At 43.3% G+C, this 24,534-nt stretch overlaps 1 protein-coding gene across 11 annotated transcripts in view; it reads left to right on the top strand.

Moving 5' to 3' along the window:
* pde9aa (phosphodiesterase 9aa) overlaps nt 1-24,534 on the top strand; it is a 210,723-nt gene that overhangs the window by 150,281 nt on the left and 35,908 nt on the right. For 3 of the 11 annotated variants that reach the window (XM_084315190.1, XM_084315188.1, XM_084315189.1), the window contains exon 19: nt 23,668-23,723. The exons of 7 other annotated variants lie outside the window; for them this stretch is intronic. In XM_084315190.1, coding sequence (XP_084171316.1) covers nt 23,668-23,709 — 42 coding nt within the window. In that variant the 3' untranslated portion in view covers nt 23,710-23,723. Of the gene's footprint in view, nt 1-15,928; nt 16,006-23,667; nt 23,724-24,534 lie in introns of those variants that run through there. One more of the 11 variants, XM_084315191.1, reaches the window with a different exon arrangement.

Here is a 24,534-nt window from a genome sequence, read left to right as displayed (position 1 = left end):
GAGAGCATTACCAGTGTTATATACTCTACACTGGCTACCGATAACTTTTAGAATTGATTTTAAGGTGCTCCTCCTTATATATACAAAGCACTAAATGGAACAGGACCAAGCTACATTGCAAATTCACTTATTAATTACATACCCCAAGAACACTACGATCATCTACCACTTGTTTACTAAAGGTCCCCAACAATGCCAGAAGAAGATTGGGGATGCAGCCTTTGCTAGTTACACACCAAAGCTGTGGAACACAATACCTATGGAGATTAGGGAGGCAAGCTCACTAAGTATTTTTAAAAGTAAGCTAAAACGTATCTTTTCACCTTGGCCTTTTAATATGGATAACATTTGAAGACATGATTATTGTACTGTAAATGAGAGCTATTTTACTGCATTATTTTTGTCCTGTCTATTGTATTAGATTAGATTAGATTCACTTTATTGTCATTACACAGTACAAGACAGTGCAACGAGATTTTGTACGTCTAACCAGGATGTGACAATCAACAGTCATTTGCAATATAAAACACATATAAATAAAAACTGTACAGTAAAGTGCAATGGTTAGCACAATGTGAACTGGTGAAAAATATACAATACAAAATACAATACAAAATATAATAAAAAATAATCATTCAAATAAAGTCTACATAAGCTATGGCTATATACACACAGGTATACAGTGAGGTGCAGTGGGCTATGTAGAGTTTTGATTCAGAAGTCTGACAGCTGAGGGGAAGAAACTATACGTGGTCCTGTTGGTTCTGCCTGGGAGGCTGCGGTAGCGTGCCCCAGAGCGAGTACCCCGCAGGTGGGTGAACAGTCCATGGTTGGGGTGAGAAGCGTCTTTGATGATATTCCGTGCTCTCCGTGAGCACCGCTTCTCATACATTGATGAGATGGGGGGGAGTGGGGTCTTGGTGATGCGTTGGGCTATTTTCACTACCCTCTGCAGTGATTTCCGGTCCTTAATGGTGCAGTTTCCGTACCAGACTGAGATGCAGGTGGTGAGGATGCTCTCAATTGTACAGCGATAAAAGTTCACTAGCACACGAGGGGGTAGGTGGAGTTTGGCCAACTTCCTCAGGAAAAAGAGGCGCTTGTGGGCCTTCTTGACCAGGGTTGAGGTGTTTGTGGTCCAGGACAGGTCCTCAGAGATGTGGACTCCCAGGAATTTGAAACTACAGACACGCTCAACCTCCTCTCTATTGATGTGGATGGGGCTGTGCGTGCCTGTTTTATTTTTCCTGAAGTCCACCACTATCTCCTTCGTTTTTTTGGTGTTGAGGGCCAGGTTGTTGTTAGCACACCACAGAGCTAGGTACTGGACCTCCTCTCTGTACGCCGACTCGTCATTGTTGCTGACTAGTCCCACCACGGTGGTGTCGTCTGCAAACTTGACAATGGTGTTGGAGCCATGCACCGGTTTGCAGTCGTCGGTGAAGAGGGAGTAGAGAAGAGGGCTCGGCACCAGTGTTGCTTGGGGGTGTGTGAGCCCCTTTGGAGTGGTCGGTTTTTCAGGTGTTTTGTGCATTGGTCTTTGTTGTATCTTCATCTGGGATGCATTTTCTCCTGGGGCGTGTGACCTGTCATTTCTCTGTGGAGTTTAGGGGTGGGAGCGTGGAGTTCGCTGGTTTCCTCGCGGTGGCGGGGTCGCCCGGGACCGGAGGCGATGGGGCGGCCCAAGGGGGTGGCACTCCCGTTGCCGTGCATGGTGGTGGGTGTGGTGTTGTGGTGATGGATGTCGGTGTGAGCGGCACGCCTGTTGTTGTGGCCAAGACTGTCAGTTTCGACTCACATGTTCATTCAGATTTGATTCGGTAGGTCCACTGGAAGAATGTTTTCTGGACCAGCATATCGGGGGTTGGTCAAGAGGGGTATATTCTTTGGCAAAAAGGGGACATTTTGAGGTGGTGTGTTGTTGTCGTCCACCATTGTGTCATTGTGCGTGGTGGTGGGGATGTCGTTTCTGTGGGATGCTTTGTTGCCTCTGGTGAATGAATGAATGAATGAAAACTTTATTTAACAGATTGCAGAATGGGTACAATACAGTATGGCTCAATACACACAATTGTTAAGGGGATGCAGACCAGAGAAAGACTTTTGTCTTGTTTACATCAGGGTCCCCCATTTTCAATTCATAGTGACATTTATGCCATAGGGACATACATGACATACAGGTATTGAGTACTGTTACATTTGTGACATATACAATATGCAAATATACAGTACTGTTACCCATAGATCCTGACAGAGTATATACACATGATGGGGAGGGGACTGTACATTAGGAGGGGGGGGGGGGTGGGTGGGTGGGAGAGAAATATACATACGGTGGGGAGAGAATATATACATGCGGTGTGGAGGAGACTGTCTATTAGGAGGGGGTGGGGTCCTGGTGACCTTGCCATTGTGGGGAGATCAGTGGTTTCTACGTTTTTGCTTTCGGATTCAGCGGAGGAGTGACGGGTCGTGTGCTCCATGGCCTGTGGCCGTGCCGGGGGGGGTCGTGCGGCGGGGCGACGATTCTGGATAATCGGGCAGCTGGACATGGGGGTGGTTGGATGGGGGGGACGTGTGGCGTTGTGGATGGCACTGGGATCTTTGGAACGCTTTAGGGGTTGTGGTGGGTTCTTCATGCGGTCCCTTGGGTGTCGGTGAGTTGGGGGAGTTCAGTGGTGGGGACTGGCTGGGGTCTGTCGGGGCACATGCGGGAGACTGGTGTTCGGCTCTGGGGGGTGGGGGGTTGGTTGGGGGTTGCGGCTGCTGGATCCAGGGCGTTCACATGCTTGTGTGCGCATAGGAATGTTTCATGTTTGGTCATCGTATTTGGTGAATGGTCCGGGTGTATTCAGGCTATTTCTGTTTTCCTTCGGTCATGACTTTATCGGAGGGTGTTGTTGTATCTTAATTAGAGGTGGGCATAGATTAATTTTTTTAATCTAGATTAATCTATGCAATCCTGGATTTAATCTAGATTAATCTAGATTAAAATGACTAAAAAAAAAAAAAAAAACCTGCCGAAGGCATTCAAAATATGTGTGTTCTACCCAAATAATGACCAGAAGTAAGTCCTTACTTTTTCTTTCCTCCTTATGTTTCTCAGGCCAGGTGGCCCATTACACCATGAGCCCATCTCCCGTTTCCAAAATGCATTACAGACTGTTTGAAAAAGCTGTTTTGCTATGATAATTGGTAATGAAATATCAAAATAATGTTCAATAAGATGTACTTGTGTTTAATAAGTTGTTTTATTCAGAAGTTAACACAAATAAATAATATTACCAGTACAGTACAGTATCTAGCACTCTCAGGAGCAAAACAGAAAGAATCATTTCAAACTTGAACTATGTGACATGGCTTGAATCAACTGCTCCAGTGGAGTTGCTCAGTGGCCAATGGTGTCAACTGTGGTTATACTGGGCAGCTCCCAGGTGTGAATGGAACTGTGTGAATGTGAAGCAGGGCGTTCCTGAAAAAGAGCATCTGTGCTCAGCGAACCTACCCTGGGTAAATAAAGGTAAAAAAAAAAAAAATGTAAAGAAATTTTTTTTTTTTTTTTTTTTTTTTTTAGATTAATGCGTTAATTATATTATCGCGCGATACTAGTATAGCGTTAATGCAGCACGTTAACGCCGTTAACGGCCCAGCTCTAATCTTAATAGAAGAGACCGTGGTAGTGCTCAGTTGTGCTTTATTCACAGTTTGTATTAGTACAGGTAAACAGTAGAACCGCAGGCAGTCCCTCTGGCGGCTGCCTCACACTGACCCAGAGCGCTCCGAGGCGCCTCTGGTTAACGTAACAGTAACCAATCATACGCAAGACACGTGACACAATAACATTGGGAGTTGTAGTCCTACACTACACTACACTCCTCCCCTACCCTGCTTCCTGAGATTACAGATCTAATCTGTCTGGGGGTTTTGCATTTCGTTTTGGTCTACTACTTCCCATGACCTGAGGACCAACAGGCCCTAGTATTTCTCGCTCTTCCGTTTCAGGCTGTGGTAACTTAGTTGACACCATTTGATTCACATGTCTTTTACATACTTTGTTCTGAACCTCAACCATGTATGTAACCGGGCCTAATGGCCTCACAATCCTCCCATGAACCCACTTTTCTCCTTCCCCTCCCCCATAGTTTTTCACCAACACCCGCTGGTGAGGTTGGAATGATCTGACCCTCTTCTGCGGTCCCTCTGGGCTCCGCTGTGTGCTCTGTTGTCCCGTCTCTGCACCGCTGGGCTGTATCAGCGACAGTCTCGTTCTCAGTTTCCGTCCCAAGAACAGTTCTGCCGGTGTTTTACCCGTCACACAATGGGGGGTGCTCCTGTAACAAAACAAAAAGTCTTGAATAGAGTGCTGCGTTGTGATACTCTGACTCTTTGCTTTTTCCAGCGCCTTTTTCAGATTCTGCACCAGGCGCTCTGCAGCCCCATTAGAGGCAGGGTGCCACGGCGGCGACCGTGTGTGTTTCACCCCATTGTCTGAGAAAGTCCTGAAATGTCCGTGACTGAAATGGGGGGCCATTGTCTGACACCAGTTCCTCTGGCAGTCCATATGTTGCGAAGAACCCCCTCAAAACCTCCACTGTTTTCTCCGCTGTCGTTGTCATCATCAATGACACTTCCGGCCACTTAGAGAAACTGTCTGTTAACACCATGAACTTATGTTTGCCTTTGTCTGCAAAATCCACGTGGACCCTCTGCCACGGTCTCACTGCACCAGTCCATGCATGCACCGGAGCCGTCGGTGGTGTGTTTCTAGTCAGTTGACAAGGGTTACATGTGGCCACTAGGGATGGGAATCGAAAACCGGTTCCGGTTGGGAACCGGTTCCTAATTGGCCGATGCCTGGAACCGTGTGGCTCCCGTGACTTTCGATTCCCTTATCGCTGCCAGGTTTTTCCTAGTTGCGTAATAATGTTAGCGTTAGCATGTAGCCATGGCAGACTCTATTTGATTCATTAAGGGCTCGAAATTGCCTGGGTTTTGGTAATATGCTCCCGCTGTTTGGCTACTTCTATGTGCAGTGAAAACTACTTGAATGCTTTAGAACATAGTCATTGATTTAGTTTAGGGTGAGCTAAAATTTGCCGCGGAGCTATCGCTAGCTAACGTGAGCTAACGCTATTTAATCAAGCTCACAAAGAGAGATAAACAGCTGACAGCGGATAGTACAGGTACAAATACAATAAAACAGCGGGTGGGGACTGTTGTGTAAACCTTGTACTCTTTAGTTCACATATAATAAGAGCCGGATTGTTTATTTACTAAGTCTCTACTCTGAGTCCGTCAGACAGGAAGTACCATGGTGCAACATACAAATGTGTCCGTGTAGCAACACAAGCCAATACCTACAGGACAGGGGCCCGGGGAGGGAGCTCTGTGTGTCTGTGTGTGTGTGTGTGTGTGTGTGAGACAGAAGTCAGAGGAATAACGACTGTTATTCAATAGATTAAATTAGTTTAAGAATAAAAAAATAAATACATTTTAAGAGAATCTCAAATACATTATTTTATTTAAGTGTAGGCTATAGTTAATGTTTTATTTTTTACAGTTTTTGTATTTTTCTGACATGGTAAATGGCTGCTTTTTTATATGGCGCTTTTATCCAAAGCGCTTTACAATTTGTTCCTTACATTTTACCCAATCACTCACACATTCACACAACGACGGCGCAGGCAACCATGCAAGGTGCCAACCTGCTCATCGGGAGCAGTTAGGGGTTAAGTGTCTTGCTCAAGGACACATCGACACGCTGCCCGGGAGGAGCGGGAATCGAACCGGGAACCTCCGGATTGCCAGACGACTGCTCTACCTCCCGAGCCACTGTCGCCCCTGACATGGGGGCTCAACAATAAATGACAATCAGAAATGTCAAGTTGCATGTTGTTATTCTAACCAGCTTAGTTCTGTTGCATTTCCAATTTATTTATTTAAATTATAAATTGATCAGGTATCGATAAGAGAATCGATAAAGAATCGAATCGATAAGCAGAATCGATAATGGAATCGTATCGATAAAATCCTATCAATTCCCATCCCTAGTGGCCACCAGGTTTTCAATGTCTCTGTCCAGGTTTGGCCACCAAAAATGGCTACGTGCTCTGGTCTTCATTCTCACTATACCCAGGTGATTGTCATGTAACTCTTTTAACATTTGTGACCTCAGTACGGGAGGAATGACCACTCTAAAACATCACATCACACAATCACTCTCTACAGACAGTTCTGCACGTCTCACCCAGTATGGTTTTAGTTCCTCCTCTGTGACATGCTTAGGCCACCCTTTCTGTGTGAAATCTTTCACTGTTCTCATTACTGCATCACTCTTGGTGTGCTCTGCGATCTCTCTAGCAGAGATAGGGATCTCATCTAAGAACGAGACTCTGAAGTCCGGGCTACACTCTTGTGCCTCTGCCTGCATCGGTAACCTAGATAATGCATCCGCATTCCCATGTGTCAGAGCGGCCTTATACTGAATATCGTACTGGTAGGCTGCTAGAATTAGGGCCCATCTCTGCAGTCTTGCTGCTGCTAATGTGGGAATACCTGTCTTAGGTCCTAAGATCTTGACCAGTGGCTGATGGTCTGTACAAAGGGTACATTTTCGACCATACAAATATTCATGGAACATTTGTACTCCAAAAATGATACTGAGGGCCTCCTTCTCTATTTGCGCATAATTTACCTCTGCCTTGGACAGGGTCCGTGAGGCATATGCTATTGGCTGCTCACTGCCATCTGGTAGCTTGTGTGATATCACCGCCCCTATCCCGTATGGGGAAGCGTCACAGGCCATTATCACTGGTAACTGGGGGTCAAAGTGCGCTAGCACTGGTGCTGCTGTCAGCATCTTATTGGTTCTCTCAAAAGCCTCTTGACGCTGCTTTGACCAGACCCATTCCTGTCCTTTCTGTAGTAGTTCTGTCATAGGTTTTATCTGAGTAGATAAAGAAGGCATGAATTTCCCATAGTAGGTTAACAAAGACAGAAACGCCCTCAACTCTGTGGTGTTTTTGGGCACGGGGGCCTTTTCGATGGCCTCCGTTTTCTCCTGAAGGTAACCCCTGTGCATCTATGCGATGGCCCAAATAGCATACACTGTCCTGAAAGAAAGCACACTTTCCCTTGTTTACTCTCAGCCCATATTGATCCAACCTCTGCAGTACCCTTTCTAGGTTTTTCATATGACTGTCTGTGTCATTGCCTGTCACCAATATGTCGTCTAGAAAACAGACTACACCATCTAACCCCTGCAGCACTTGATCCATTGTTCGTTGAAATATGGCTGGAGCGCTGGCTACCCCATATGGCAAGCGATTGTATCTGTACAACCCTTTTGGTGTGTTGATTGTTAAGTATTGCTTGCTCTCCTCCTCTAACTCCATCTGCTGATATGCCTGTGTCAAATCTAGCTTTGTAAAGTGTTTCCCTCCTGCTAACTTGGCAAATAGGTCTTGTGTTCTGGGAAGAGGATATTGATCTACATCCAGAAATGGATTTACTGTTTCTTTGTAGTCCCCACATATGCAAACTGTGTTGTCTCTCTTTGGTATATTCACTATGGGCGCTGCCCACTCACTGTGTGGTACTGGAGAAATAACCCCTTGCTTCTCCAATTCATCTAGCTGTTTGTTTACAGCTTCCCTCAAAGCATAAGGAACTGGCTTTGCAAAACCTAGGTTTTGCATGTGGGGACACATACATTTTAGCCTTAACCCCTGTCACTTTACCCAAACCATTGCCAAATACCTGCGTATATGTCTGACACAGGGACTCTACCGGATCCCCTATCCTGTTGACCTTAGACCAGTCTAGGTTTAATGGTCTTATCCAATTACGACCCATGAGTGCAGGACCCCGCCCCCTGGCTACCACTAAGGGTAACTGCAACTTCTGTTCCCCACTCTCAACTGTGACCATTATCTTCCCCATTAGCTCTAATGGTTCATCTGTGTACGTTTTCAACTTAGTCATACATGGAAGTAATGTTACATTCTTGAACTTGGCATGGTACATACTCTCTGAGACTGACAACGCGGCACCTGTATCCACCTCCATACATATTTTCTGATCATTACATTTTACAAACACATTGTATGGTTTCTCATACTCACAATCCATATTAGGTCGGACTGTATACAGTCCCATGTGAGTCTGTTCCTCTGAACCGGACCCGTACTCTGCCTGTTCAGTCTCTGTGATCATGTTAACTCCTCCTCCTCGCCCGCCTCTGTGCTGGGCCGCGCGCGTTTCTCTCCCTCGCTGATCTTGTCCGTTGAATTGGCCCCTCTTCCTGCAAGCCCTCTCCAGATGCCCCGTCGTCTTGCAAAACCGACACTGGAAGTCCTTGTAGCGACAATCCCCAGCCGAATGTCCTCTTCCGTTGCAGCGGTAACATTCCGACGCATTGCCGCTCTTCTGCTCTGTTTCTGCTCTCGGTGGTCGCTGTCCACCCGTGGCGTCTTCACGTTGTCTTCCCGTCATCTCCACTCTGTCGGTTCTGAACTGCGGCTCTGGCGCAAAAATCTTTTCATGCTCACCACTGTGCATTCGTAGTTGTTGGTGATCTCCAGCGTCTTGGTCCACGCTAGGACCCTGTCACAAGCTGCATTCAGCAGCTTACTGCGCAGGTTGTTACTCGTGATACCGCAGATAAACTGGTCGCGAACTGTCCCAAAAGCACACCAAGAAGCCAATCCTTTCAATGCCGCCACATATTCCGTGAGCGACTCACCAGAGAGCTGTTTGCGATTTCTGAACGTATACCTCTCTGCTAGCACATTCTTCTTCAGTGAAAAATAGGCTCTCACTTCCGTTAACAAGTCTTTCAAGACTTCCGGTATGAGAGCAGACGGGTAACACACGTGCGAAAGAGCTCCTGGTCAAATGAGTGAAAAAACGGATAAAAAAAGACCCGAAAAGTAATTAAAAAGGAAAATGCTCACGAGAAGTAAGGAAGAGACAACGATTGTGAAGGAAATAGAAATGGAGAACATACGAGAAGGAGAGAATCCGAAGAAACAGAATCCCCGGAGCGAAGCCGAGAAAAGCCAGACGAAAGAAGGGGGAGGTACCGCTGAGGCAGACACGGTAATGCCAGGATGGGCCGTGAACATGCAGGCCGGGATACTGGAGAACATAACAGCGGCGATAAAACTGAACACGGACACGATAAGGAATGATATTGGGAAGCTACGGGAGGAATTGAGGAAGGAACAGGAGGACTTCAGAGGTGAAATGAATACAGAAATCAAAAGGGTGGAGGAGAAGATGGCGGAACAGAACAGAAACGTGACCGAGTTACAGACTAGGACGGCTCACGCGGAGGAATGGAACACGGAGATACACGAGGTATTAACATGTGTGATTCAGAAACAAGAACAGATGGAGACAAAGATGTCGGACATGGAGGGGAGGTCACGGAGAAATAACATCAGAATATGGGGACTGAAAGAAGGAGTCGAAGGGGAATCGGTGACCCTATATGTGGAAAAACTTATCAAAGAACAAATGAAGGAAACGGGACTGGAAAAAATGGAGATACAGAGAGCCCACAGGGCGTTGGCTCCGAGACCACAACCGGACAGACCTCCGAGGGCGGTGATTATTAACTTTCTGAGATTCGAGGTTAAGGAATTGGTACTCAGAACCGCGTGGACCAAGAAGATTGAAATCGAAGGGAAAAGACTATCATTTGATCACGACTACTCGACAGCGGTAGCGATAACACGCAGGTCCTACGCGGGACTGAAGAAAACCCTGAAAGAAAACGGAATGAGATTCCAGCAGTGGAGGTTTCTCTATGACAACACGTGAAACACAAATTCACTCATAATTCATAATTATTATTAATTTACATATACCTATATATAAAAATAATAAAAAAAAAAAAAAACTATATGTGACCAGGTATGGACTTCAGGGTCATGTTGAGGGATCTTCATTTTTTTTTTTTTACATATTATGAAAGTACAGATTCATACCTTCAAAATAAGCCATCACTTGAACATTTTGGTGGGATACTTTGCAAGCTACTTCCTATGATTCATGGTGATTATCACAAAACGTATTCAGAGATAATAGCCTTCAAGAGACGAGCAGGCTATTCAGTGACAATAGTGAAACAACTACAACACTACCCAGAAGTCATTGTAATCCATGGCCCCCCTCTCTCTAGGGCAATTAACACCTGGCAGCTTTCCAGTCTGAGGCTCTTTGTTATTAAAATGAGTCTGGTGACTGGTAGTGGTAGTGAAAGGGACCCTGATAATAAACAAGAAACTTAATCAAGTTTCAAGATTTTATTAGCATTTAAAATAACACGAGATAAAAATAGACATGCTAAAGTCAATCGCCTCACGTGGAATCGCCTCACAGCAAACACCGAATATGCTGCACTTGCGTGGAGCCAAGAAGTACATGGGCCCTGGTTGAAGGGGGTCTGATGGGTAGTGCACCTGCAATAAATGAATAAGGATTTTAGAAAGAAAAAAAAGGGAGCAATGCAGTAGTTATAACAATTATAACATGATGTTGTGAAAGAGGGCTTGGTATGTAGTCACCTTTTGAGCGTAGTCGAAACTGTAATGCATTGTCAAGGGCTTGCTTGCCGGTGGCACATGACCACCCAGAGAAAGACCATCACCGATCTCCTTGGCGGCTTTAAGCATGCCCTTGTAGGCAGCCCGCTCGGAGGTTACATGCGCCAGATGTTGTTCCTGCTGCTTCAGCTTTGCAGACTTCTCAGCCTCTGGCAGATTGGCACTTTTGAAAATCTGAAAAAAAAAGTTAAGTAAATGATGATTAATATTAATAATAATAAACTGTATTTGTATAACACTTTTCATACAGAAGTTGCAGTTCAAAGTTCATAACACTGTGATGTTCACTAACCAGATAATTGTTCTTCTGACACACCCAGCAAAGATCAGACATTGGTTTGATTGCTCTGATATGACTCAGTAATTGCCTCCAGAGGGACTTAAATGTGGACAGGCCCACTGCTCGCTGGTCTGAAAGATTAATAAGAACACATGTTAGCACAATGTCATTCATTTTCAAGCTTTGTTTTTATTTGACAAAGACCTATTTGACCTATTTCTTTGACAAAGATTTGCTTACACCTACCAACTGGCATTGCCTTGGTATATAAACGCCACACAAATGCCTTCGTGACGCAAGATGGTAACAGCTGACCGGTAAAGTTCTTTTGGTGTGCCTGGCGTCCAGGGAGGTGAACAGCATGATCTTCTGCATAATTCAACACAAATTGAACTACTTTTTCGATATCTTCATATTTTATGCAATGCTTGTTGTTGTGTGGCGATCGCTTCTTTGTGCGAAGACACATGCCATTTTCTGACATGTGTTTGCTTATTGCAATCAAGCGATCCTTACCTATTCTTGGGAGAGAAGAGGGGGGGGGGGGGAGACAGAGAGAGAGATAGTTAGATCATCATCATCACAAGTACCGGTACCTGTCTGTACCACACCCAGTCTACATGATTGTGGAGACAGAGACAGAGAAGTTAGATCATCATCATCATCAATCATCATCATCACAAGTACCGGTACCTGTCTGTACCACACCCAGTCTACATGATTGTGGAGACAGAGAGAGATAGTTAGATCATCATCATCAATCATCATCATCATCACAAGTACCGGTACCTGTCTGTACCACACCCAGTCTACATGATTGTGGAGACAGAGAGAGATAGTTATTGTAATTGTGGCACAAATCAAAAGACACAAATAGTGTCTTTGGTCTATACTATCTGCTATACTTTATACTATACTATGCTACTATACTCTACTATAATGTACTATAATTAGTTTTAATAAAATGGGGGACCCTGATAATAAACAAGACTAATCAAGTTTCAAGATTTTATTATCATTTAAAAAAAAATAGGCATGATGTACTATATTAGTTTTAAATAGACAATAATAATAACTTACCCGTGGATGAAGAGGAAAGCTTCACGGCAGATTTGTATCGCCCCGAAGAAATAGTTTGTGTAAGCACGTTGTCTTTTTTTGGAAAACGATTTATTTCCGATAGTCCATTCTGACTTTCGACCAAAAGCCTGGAGCTGCGCCATAATAATCAAGTCTTTATGATCCTCTTCGAGAGCCGCTATCTCAAAACGCCTTGTGTAAACTTCATCACGGTCCAATTTTGTGATACATGACCGCCGATTAAGAATGTCATTTTCTTTATCAACCTGGACGCATTTACAAGTAAATCGCAAAAGTCTTTCCATTTGGCGTTCGTGGTTCTCGTCAGATTCAACTTCCACAACGCACATTACGTGTTCTACCTTGTCTCCAAATCCGTTAGGTGTGTTGTCACCATCATCAGATTCTGGCTCTGCCTCGTCTTCAAATCCGTTAGTTTTTTCACCATCACCACCATCACCATCATTTTCTGGCTCTGCCTCGTCTTCAATAGTGTTGTCACCATCATCATCATCTGCCTCTAACTCGTCACAATTGTCTTCTTCTTCTGAACCAGAATCTGAGTTTCTTTTTGGATTTTTCTTCTGCGGAAAGAAATCCGTGATGAATGTTCCTAAAGCGCGTTCGTCTTCAACACAGTGTGCTCCGAAGTGAGCAAACCGGTTTAATGCCTCGGCAAGTGCCCTCGCTGTGGGTTGCTGACTGGGTTCCATGGTGACTGGCAAACATGCACTGCCCTGCTCTCTGTTTAATACTCACCGATCAATGGCATCAACTTAATGACGTCACCGCCTGACCAATAAGCATTTAGATGTAAATACATGTAGTGTGGTAGTGAAAGACACAACAACTAGGTTAACCTTCTGTAGTGTGGTAGTGAAAGGTTAACCTTCTGTAGTGTGGTAGTGACGGATAAAAAAACGGATAAATCGTTTTTTTCACCATATTTCTAATATTTATTTTTGCTAAATACCAATTATAAATATCTCGACGAATTACCTCTGAATATGAATCAAAAAAAATATTAAAGATTCGCTCACTAGTTCTACCAGAAACGGAGTTGAGGCGAAGCATTACTAAGCTTCTGTAGTGTGGCAGTGAAAGGGTTAACGCGCCCTCATCGCGCCGCAGCGCAGTTTACATCAGGGCCCCCACAATAATGAAAAAGCCGATGAAAAAGCCATTTTTTATCACTCCGTTTCCGTATTAAATTAATTTACTTTTAGCCATTAGGTTGGAAAAAATGCACCCTACCGAAATTCGTTCGCTCATAAAATTCGAACTGTGTTTTAATGGTTTTTAATTAAGTTAAAACACACGTTTTATAAAGGCCGTAAAGGCCTCTTTTTTTTTAATCTTTTTTTTAGACACTGCGTTACGTTGCTTATAAATCATCTGAACTTATAACATTAAGATAGTGTATTAATAGTGTGTTATTCTAAAGCTAATGACGTCTGTGTGTTAACACCTATTAAGTACAGTACTTGGCCCCTGTGGACAGGCCCCACAGCCCGCGCGTGTAGTTTTTTCTCCTCACTTGGAAGAAAATGTGTGGAACTATTATAACAATAATTACCTCATTTACAAGTTGTATTTAAGTTTGCAACTAAGGGCAAATAAGGGAACACATCAATGACAATTCAAATATGTAAAAAAAATCAAGATTTCGATTTTTAGGATTTTCTAAACAGCAAGACATTTTCTTCATTTCAGAGCACCTCCCCCTTTGCGGATCAAATCGGGTTTGGTCACGGCGAGTCACATATATATATTTTTTTTTAATTATTATTATTATTATTTTTTTATTATAAATGTTTTCCTCTGTAAAAAAAATGCCAGTGAATTTTTTTTCTTCAAAAATGGCCAAAATGTACAGCTCTGAGCAGGCCTGCACTGCAGTATTGCCTGCAGTAATTATTCGTGAAGAAAACTTCACAGGTGTGACCCATTGTTAAATAAATAATAAATAACAGCGAATCAAAATAGGCTATTAACTTCAACTAAGCACGGTCTGTGCAGTTAAACTCTTGCCATTGAATGGAGGATTGATTGATTGACAGCCCTTGACATCCAATACACAGAGGTTGAATATGATTGGCAGCCTTGCAAATCCAATCAGAGATTTCTGCATTGCAAAGTCAAAATGGGTCCAGCTGCATGTGAGGAGGATAGGTTTAGCTCGGGCCAATCTCAAGTTTCTTTATTAGTTGTCATACAGAAGTACAGAATACTTTTATACAAAATGTAACATAAAGAAGCATTTTGTATAAAAGTATTCTGTACTTCTGTATGACAAATAATAAAGAAACTTGAGAAACTTGAGATTGGCCCGAGCTAAACCTATCCTCCTCACATGCAGCTGGACCCATTTTGACTATGTGAAAGTTTAGACTATGAGAAAGTTGTTGTTTAGTAGTTAGTAAGCTGTACAGCTATAACAAGTCAGGCTAAATTAAACTTTGCGCCAACATTAGGACCGAAGTATAAACCAGCAACTGAGCAACATGAAGAAGTGGATTTATGCATCTGGATCAGAAAAAACGTTGTGGATGAAAAAGTAAGTAGGCTACAGTGCTTGTTGTATGCTAACAGTAGCTAGGCAGCTTAGCCTACATCACAATGATAATCACCAAGCTAACTTACTGTACACACTGTAGGGCTGGGCAATTAATCGAAACAGAATCGCGATATCGATTCATAGACCTATGCAATCTAATTTCTAAGTTATGACTATTTTCTTTTATTAAAAAAAAACGTTTTTTTATTTTTTATTATTTTATCTGGGTTGAACATGATTTGTGGAACTCCCTCTGGTGTTGTGGTCGTGGTATTCACTGACCTTTGGGAAGTATTTCGACATGCACATGGGTATCTTAGTGGTGTAGTATCTTGTATCTTGTAGACCAGGCCCATTGCAAGTTGCTGTACTCTGTCGTCTACTCTAAGCCATCCTAGGTTGTCAAAGTGGACAGGGGTGAGGTGGGTTTTAGGAGTAAGGTCAAGCAGTAGTCTGACCAGTTTGTTTTGTGATGTTTGTAATCTTGTTTTTAGTGCCTTTGAGGTGCTTTGGTACCATGAGGTGCAAGCATAGTCGTAGTACCCTTGAATGAGTGCTCCTGTTAGAGTCTTCAAGGTATTCTTGTTTACCAGAGAGGAGATCCGGTACAGGAATCTAGTTCGTTGGTTGACTTAGTTTTATTACATTGGATCCCATTTTGTCACAGGAAAGATTTGCCTCTATAGGATGGAACCCAGGTAGGTAATTTCATCTTTCCTTTTAAGATAAGATAAGATATTCCTTTATTGATCCCCTTGGGGAAATTCAGGCATCATAGCAGCATGGGGGAAGGGGGGGGGGGTACAGGTAGTGAAAACAACACAAGCAGTGTAAACAAATAGGTCAATATAATTTACTATCTAACTAACTGAAATATACATTATTCATTATTCACAGTATCACAGTATCCACATAAGGTGCAGTATGCATAAGGTAGTGTTATTGTCCTACTTGGGTTCCTATTAGTTCTAGGTCGATGTCTGGCAGCAGTCGCTGCCCACTGTTGTGGAGCCTGATGGCCACTGGTATGAAGGACTGTCCGAGGCGGTTAGTTGAGTGTCGGGGGGGTATGAGTCTGTGGCTTCCTTGTCACCTTCACCTAATATGTTTTGATCTGGTCAGGTGCGCTGTCACCTAAAATGTTTTGATCTGATCAGGTGCGCTGTCACCTAATATGTTTTGATCTGGTCAGGTGCGCTGTCACCTAATATGATTTCATCTGGTCAGGTGCGCTGTCACCTAATATGTTTTCATCTGGTCAGGTCCGCTGTCACCTAATGTTAATATGTTTTCATCTGTGTCCACTGACCGCTGACACACAGTGGGGGATGTTTTAAAAATATTATTTAATATATAATATAATATAATAATTTGTGCTTCACCTAAAAATTTGGTCAGCAGCCTCCACTGGATTCCAGTCACCCATGACCTCGCTAAGGATTCACTGGGGGGAAGGAGCGGCGATGTACGCAACGGCACGAGAAGCGGAGCGAGAGATGAGACGGCGAGGGATGAGGATGGCGGAGGACGGAGAAGGAAGGAGGCGGGAGGAACAGACGCGGAGCCTGCAACAGAGATTGGAAGGAGCCCGCAGATGGATCAGAGTGGAAGACCGAAACCGGAGGGAGGAGAGAGGAGAAGGCGGAGGTGAAACGTGACGGAGCGAGGACGGAGACGGATGAGGAGGCGGGAGGAGACGAACGGATGAGTACACGCACAAGAGATTGAAAAAACTATTCAAATAGAGACAAAGTATAGAAACTGAAATAACATATGCATAAGCACACATTCCCAGGTAGAGGCAGGATATAGAAATGAACGTAACTTATACATGGACACATAATACACAAGCTGACGGAGGAAATAAATGGAAATATAACTAGGTTTGATAGGCGAGACACAGACCATACTGAAACAGATACATAGAAACACGCTGGGAGTAACACAGTTGGGAGGGATTAAGGGGATAAATGGACATCACATATAAAATAGAGGAGAGGAAAAGAAAATAATAAGTGATACACGGGAGACACCGCACACGGATATGGGAGGAAGGAGGGACAATGAAACATATGAGTCACATTGAGAGGGAACAAGAAAAGAGGGTCTTTGATCAAAAGGAAGGACAGAGCGCTTTTTGACCAGGAGCTCGAAAGCAAAAAAAAAAAAACAGTAAGAAAGCTGGACAAATATGACGAGCGATTGGGGGCAAGGGTTTCAAACCCCCAAGCCGTCAGGAGGGGGCCCCTCGCTAGGAGGGCAATTACCCCTCACCCACCAGCAGGGGACAGGGGGGGACACAGGGACCCCCCGAACGCCTTGGGAGCACTTTATGTAAAGTTTATGTTTTTTATTTATGTTAATCATTATATGTATTCGGTGAAGAGAGCGGAGGCTCCAACCGGAGGGGGGAATGAGTGTGACATGGGGGGGACTGACAGACGAAAGAAGAAGAAAGATGACAAGGGTTAAAGGTATAAAAATGATGTCGTTAAACGTTAATGGAATGAATAATGCGATAAAAAGGGGCAAAGTGATGTTGAAATGTAAAAAAAGTGAGATGGAAGTGATTTTTCTGCAGGAGACACATTTGGTAGCACAGGGTCATGAGAAACTGAAGAGATTTGGATATGAAAATGCATACTATAGTTCCTTTGAACAAAACCCGAGGAGAGGAGTAATCACGTTAATCAAAAACACAGTCAAATTTGAATTGATCAAGGAAGTAAGAGACAAGGAGGGAAGGTTTGTTTTGGTGAAGGGGAAAATGGAGGGCCAAATGGTTACGTTAGTAAATGTTTATGCACCCCCAGAGAGTGAGAGGGATTTATATGAGACCATTTTTGACATGATAGTGATGGAACTAGAAGGGATATTGATATGTACGGGAGATTTTAACGTAGTACTGAATCACGACCTAGACACCACGAGTACTAGAAAAGGACGGGCGCCCATCAGTAGATATATGAATATTCAGATGACGGAAATGGGAATTACAGACGTTTGGAGGGAGATGCACGCCATGGACAGGGAATACACACATTACTCACACCCACACGTGACGTATGCGAGAATAGACTACTTTTTGATGACGACGGGGGACAGTTACAGGGCACGGGAGAGCAGTATAGGAGTGGCGGACATATCGGATCACAGTGCCATATATCTGACAGTAGATCTAGAAGGGAGACGGAGGAACACGATTTGGAGACTAAATGTAGGAATATTAAATAACAAAGGGGTGGTGAGTCAGATCAAGGAGGAGATAGCCAGATATAAGGAAGAAAATGACAACGGGGCGGTAGACCCGAACATTCTATGGGACACACTGAAGGTAGTGATAAGGGGGAAATTGATGGAAAAAACAGCAATGCTGAAGAAGGCCAGAACGGAGACATATCACAATCTGATAGGGAAGCTAAAGAAGCTAGAGGGGAGACACCAGATATCAAAAGAACAGGAAACGCTCGGAGAAATCAAAGAAGTAAAGGCCAGGATAAATAGGGAATTATTGACGGAAATAGAAAAGAAAGCGAGGTTCATGAAACAAACGTACTATGAAGGGGGACCAAAAGCGACCAGACTGCTGGCTAGGAGAATTAGAACGCAACAGAAGTTGAACACGATACACACAATAAGGGATACAAAGACTAATGAAATATTGAGGGACCCAGCTGAAATAGAGAGGACATTTAGAGAATACTATGAGAAATTATACACACAGCCAAAAGCAGCGGGAGAAGAGGAAATAGAAACATATCTGGAGAAGCTAGAGTTACCATCGATAGGGAAAGAACAGAATGAAGAGTTAAATAAAATAATTACGGAACAAGAATTGGAAGATGCAATTAGTAGAGCTAAAAACAACAAGTCTCCGGGGAGCGACGGATTCCCATCGGAATTCTACAAGACATTTAGAACTGAATTAGCACCCATGTTAGGGGCGGCGTTCAGACACACGATGGAAGAGGGGAAAATGCCCCCCTCGTGGAAGGAAGCCATAATCACCACGATACCGAAGGAAGGGAAGGATAGGGAATTATGTAGTAGTTTCAGACCTGTGTCCATACTCAACGTAGATTACAAGATGTATACATCGATAATATCAAAAAGATTTGAGACGTTTATGCCAGACATTATAGATGAAGATCAAACTGGATTTATTAAAGGGAGACAGACACAGGACAACGTGAGAAAGACATTACACATAGTAGAGGAGATACAAAAACAAGGGGGTAGCGCGGTACTGATTAGCCTAGATGCAGAAAAAGCATTCGACAGTGTGAGCTGGACATTTTTATATAAAACATTGATGAGGTTCGGACTGAACGGGAGGGCGATGAAGATGATCAAGGCGCTATATCAAGAGCCGACAGCGAGGGTTAAGGTGAATGGCAGCTTGACGGATAGAATCAGATTAGAGAGGGCTACCAGACAGGGATGTTGTCTCTCACCGACGCTCTTCGCCGTTTTCATAGAACCACTGGCACAACTGATCAGGCAGACCGAGGACATCAAGGGAGTAAGGATAAAGGGAACGGAATATAAACTAGGCTTATTTGCAGACGACGTGATAGTATACATGAGGCAACCAGAAAAGAGCTTCCCGGCACTGATGGATCTACTGAAGGAATATGGTCACTACTCAGGATACAAACTAAACGTGACAAAGACACAGACCTTAGCATGGAACTATTCTCCAACGACGGAAATTAGAGAACAGTACGGGATAAGATGGGACATGGACAAGATTAAATACTTAGGGGTGAACATCACGAGAGGGGTGGAGAAACTGTTTGAGGCGAATTATACACAGATAAATCAGAACATCAAGAGAGACCTAGAGAGATGGACAGTAATGCCCTTGGACTTCAATTCAAGAATAGAGGTCATTAAAATGAACATACTATCAAGGTTACTGTACCTATTCCAGTCACTACCGATACAAATACCACAGAATCAATTCAGGGAGTGGGACAGACTGATATCGAGGTTCATATGGGCGGGGAGAAGACCACGGGTCAGATATAAAACACTACAACTACCAAAGGAAGAGGGAGGGATGGCAGTACCCAGCCTACAAGATTATTACTATGCAGCACAACTGAGAGCAGTGACGTGCTGGTGTAACGACAGATATGAGGCAAGATGGAAAGACATTGAAAAAGAAGGGGAGGGATACAAGGTACAAGCTCTGGTGGGGGATAGGGAACTATTTAAAGAAAAAGAGGGACTATTAGATCCAATCACCAAATACACCTTGACCATATGGAACAGAGTAGTAAAAACACACAAATTGGAGAAGCAGTCAGGGGTCCTGAGATGGGTAGCACATGACAAGAGATTCAAACCAGGGAGGTTAGACCATGGATTCAGAAGGTGGGAGAGGGGGGGGGGGGCAACAGCAATATGCAAAATGATAGAGAACGGAGAAATGCAGACACTACAAAAATTAAAGGAGAAATTTGGACTAGAAAACAGGGACCACTTCAGATATCTACAGGTTAGAGACTACTACAACAAAGAAATAAGGGGGGCCAAAGACGAGGAACAGAATGGAATAATAAAGATGATAGTATGGGCATACGAAGGGGGGCAAGGAAGAGTAATATCAGCAATATACCGGGCTATAATGACCAGCAAGGGACACACGACCGATTACATAAGGGAGAAATGGGAGAGAGAGCTAGAGATAGAAATAACAGGGAAGGAATGGGGGAACATATGCGAGGTACAACATTCAACAACAGGATCGAGAATATGGAAAGAATTTGGATGGAAAAACATAATCAGATTCTTTATAACCCCAGAGCTGAAGGGAAAATATGCACCAACACAAAAAGCATGCTGGAGGATGTGTGGGAAGGAGGGGGCAAATCACACGCACATATTCTGGGGATGTCAGAAGCTGAAGGGGTATTGGGAGGAGATAGGGGAAGCAATGATCAGAATATTAGGATACGGGATACCACAAACAGGACTGGTGCTTTACTTAGGAGACCTGACACACGAGGGAATACAAGGGGGGGACAAATATTTAATAAAGATAATGTTGATAGCGGCCAGAAAAGCAATAACGAGACTGTGGTATAAGGAAGACCCACCGACAATAGCAAAATGGGTAGGAATAGTGGAAGAAATACAGGATATGGAAAGGATAACACACATGCTGAGGTTACAGGAAGAGAAATTTGGGGAAAGATGGGGAAAGTGGGAGGATTATAAAAGGAACGAGAACGACATCACAGAGGAAGAACCAAATGCAACACAAGAGAGCGAAGGGTAAAGGAGGAAAGATGTTCAAGCAGGGTCTATGAACCCATGTCACACACCTGTACTTTAGTTAATATTATCTATTTTGTTTTTGGGATATTACAAGTGCTGAATGCTTTTATACCTTATTATTTATGTCTGTTTAACGGTGTGTTATTAAATATTCAGGGATGATGTGGTTTGTGAATGGGTGAAACAAAAGGCAAAGTGAAAGTTAATAAACAAGAGAAAAAAAAAGAAAGGACGAAGGAGAAGGGAAGAAAGAAACTCAAGGAGGGTCTCTGGACCCAGATCACACATACAAACCTTAGTCAGCATTTATTGTCTTTGAGTAGGAATGACCTGTTTATGCCTGTTTAAGGGAGATACACAATCAGCCTTTGTATCAAATACCTAGAAAACAACAGTAGGGGAACCAGACAACTAACCATGTGATACCCATGTAAATATTTATGTGCACTGTTTTTTCTTTTTGTTTTTATTGTGATACTAGTCTTTTCATTTTTTATTATTTATTTTTTGTAAGTGCTGTCTGTCTGAATAAATGTTAATAAAAAATTTAAGTTTAAAAAAAAAAAACAAGTCTTTCAAGTCCACGTTGCCTGGCTTGTCTGGCGCCACCAAATCCTTGAGCAATGTAAACGTTTTAGCTCCTACCACGGAGAGAAACACAGCCCTTTGCCGGCCTGTCGCGATGTTGTTTGCGATGAAAAACTGCTGAAGTCTCTCTTCATAGGCTTCAAATGTCTCTATCGTCTCATCAAACACCAGTCCCGTTTCTAGACTGTACAGCGCCATTCCTTTTTGCACTTGCCCGCCACGAGTTCCAAGAAAGAAAAAAAACGTGGAAGCTAGCTTGACTATACTCTTTCTTCGGCTACAACCTCTATTTCCGAGGTGGACACCAACGTGTGTTTTCCTTTATCCCATCCTCGTCGCCACTGTTGTATCTTAATAGAAGAGACCGTGGTAGTGCTCAGTTGTGCTTTATTCACAGTTTGTATTAGTACAGGTAAACAGTAGAACCGCAGGCAGTCCCTCTGGCGGCTGCCTCACACTGACCCAGAGCGCTCCGAGGCGCCTCTGGTTAACGTAACAGTAACCAATCATACGCAAGACACGTGACACAATAACATTGGGAGTTGTAGTCCTACACTACACTACAGGTGTGTCTTGGATGGGAATGTGGTGGGGATTGATGTGTCGGGTGTTTGGGGGACTCACATGCTTTTGAGCAACACTGTACTTATTGTATGCCTATTCTTATGTCTGTACGTTCTAAGTTGCACTACTTTTTATTATCTTTTTATACATATTCTTATGTCTGTACTTTATGCATTGCTTTTATTCTGTCAACTGTATGTTCCTTTTATGCCTATGTTCATTTGATGCTATTTGCTGTGAAGCACTTTGAGCTGCAATCCATGTATGAAAGGTGCTATATAAAGTTTTTTTTTTATCCACTTTTTCTCCTATTTTCTATATTTTCTCCCATCCCAATTTCGTATCATCCAATTCAACCCTCCCCTGTCACGAACGCTGTTTCTTGCCTCCCACAAGCCGGCTGCAATGTGGACTAAGTCATACATAGCACAAGTCCCCTCCGGTACTTGAGGTAACAGCAGTCGCATCTTTTCACCTGCGCAGCTCGATCTCTCAGTGGCGAGGAGTAACGCGTGGGAGGCTCACGCTGCCCCCGACACTTCCTGATTCTACTGTGCAGGCGCACCAACCGACCTGTAGGAGTCGCTGTCCACAACGCCCGATCCCCACCCATCAGTTTCCCACCCCCTAATACGGCCAATGTGTATTAGTATGAACGACCAGCTAAACTGAAAGCAATGTGGAGCGCTGGGCTCTAACAGGCGAGCCCAGCGTCTCCGCATTCGTGGCGAGCGCCTTGCCCACTACGCCACGTAGCCGCCCACAGGTGCTATATAAAGTTATTATTATTATTACTACCATACTATCTTTATACCTGTATCACTGTACGTAATACTACAACGATGTACATACATCTGATTAGCACTACACTCAGTACTAATTTGTATATTTTATACCCAGTTTAATCACCTGTACATTGTATATTACTGTTGCACTCTGGTTGGATTTTCGTTGTCCAGTACAATGACAATAAATTTGAATCTAATCTAATCTAATTAGGGTGTGATTTGCCTAGTTTTGGAGACGTCTGCCGTCACTCAATACAATGGAGATGAATGGCACCAAAAATACATTTGAATCCACAGACCCTGTTGTGAGCAGTTTCATGTAGGAACAATTTTGTACTGAAGTACACCCCCATTCAGTACTATGGGGGGTGTAGTTCGCCTGCCCAAGGACCTTAGAATATCTGACTCGGTACAATGCTTTTAAATCACCTCTTAACCCTTTCACTACCACGCTACAGAAAGTTAACACTTTCACTACCACACTACAGACGGTTACAGACTAACATGTAGTAGTGAAAGGGTTAACCTTCTGTAGTGTGGTAGTGAAAGGGTTAACCTTCTGTGGTGTGGTAGTGAAAGAGTCAACATTTTGTAGTGTGGTAGTGACAGGGTTAACTTTCTGTAGTGGTACTGAAAGGGTTAACCATTTGTAGTGTGTTAGTGAAAGGGTTAACCCTTTGTAGTGTGTTAGTGAAATGGTTAACCATTTGTAGTGTGGTAGTGAAAGGGTTAAAGCCTATTCTTATAAACCTGTAATTGTGCAACAATTCAGAATCACAATCGGTTTGTTTTATTGCAGCGTCTTCTGCTTTTATGTAACGTTTCTCTACTCAGTCCCTGTATGGATTATTTCTACGTTCTAGAAAAGCTGCTATACAGACAGTTTATTATTCTAACAACAGATGTTTCCTGCAGGTGCAGGAGAAGAAAAGTGAGAGTCTTACTAAGAAGAAGTAGAGGATTCGTAGCAGGTGAGTGTTTCTGTTCCAAGGACATGTTCTGAAAACGTAAGGAACATGGAGAGAAACGTGCTTACCGTTTTCTCCACAGTCAGACAGGAAGATATCAATCTCCTCTCTGTGCGTTCAGTAGAAAGCTATCCGGCTGCGTGCAACGTGGTTGCATCAGAAAACGTAAATAAAGTACTAATCGACCACAGCCAAAAAGGTACATAATGCCTATAATTATAGCCATAAGTAATACTTCTAGAAATATTTACGTCTTGTATAAGTAATATATTCATGTTTCGTAACGACAAAAGTCCAAAACAAACACAGCCGAAACCAGTCAATACAAAAGGGGTGTAACGGTACACAAAAACCAGGGTTCGGTACGTACCTCGGTTTTGAAGTCACGGTTCGGTACGGGTTTTCGGTACAGTGGGGGAAAGTTGTTCCACTCAGTGTGCAGTAACTAATTGTACTTGTAGGGCTGTCAATGAATATTCTATATTGAAATGAATAAGCGACTTGTAAAGAAAATAATTTTTTTTAATAATTATATTAGATTGTGAAAAAAACAGCCCCCGGTGGGCGGTTAACATACCGTTGTATTCGTTCGGTACACACACAGCCGTTCGGTACGGTACGGTACACGCTGAAACGGTTCGGTTCGGTACGGATACGCGTACCTTTACACCCCTAATACAACACTACTATGATTATGGTTCATTTTAACTTTTCTTTTCATAAATACGTCAATATATTACTTACGGCTATAACATAACGTACAATATGTACCTTTTTCCTGTTGTCGATTAGTACTTAATATACATATTTTAAG

The sequence above is a fragment of the Notolepis coatsorum genome (genome assembly GCF_963971535.1).
Source record: "Notolepis coatsorum genome assembly, chromosome: 5".
In the NCBI taxonomy this organism is placed as follows: domain Eukaryota; kingdom Metazoa; phylum Chordata; class Actinopteri; order Aulopiformes; family Paralepididae; genus Notolepis; species Notolepis coatsorum.
This window is presented reverse-complemented; position numbering and strand designations above follow the sequence as displayed.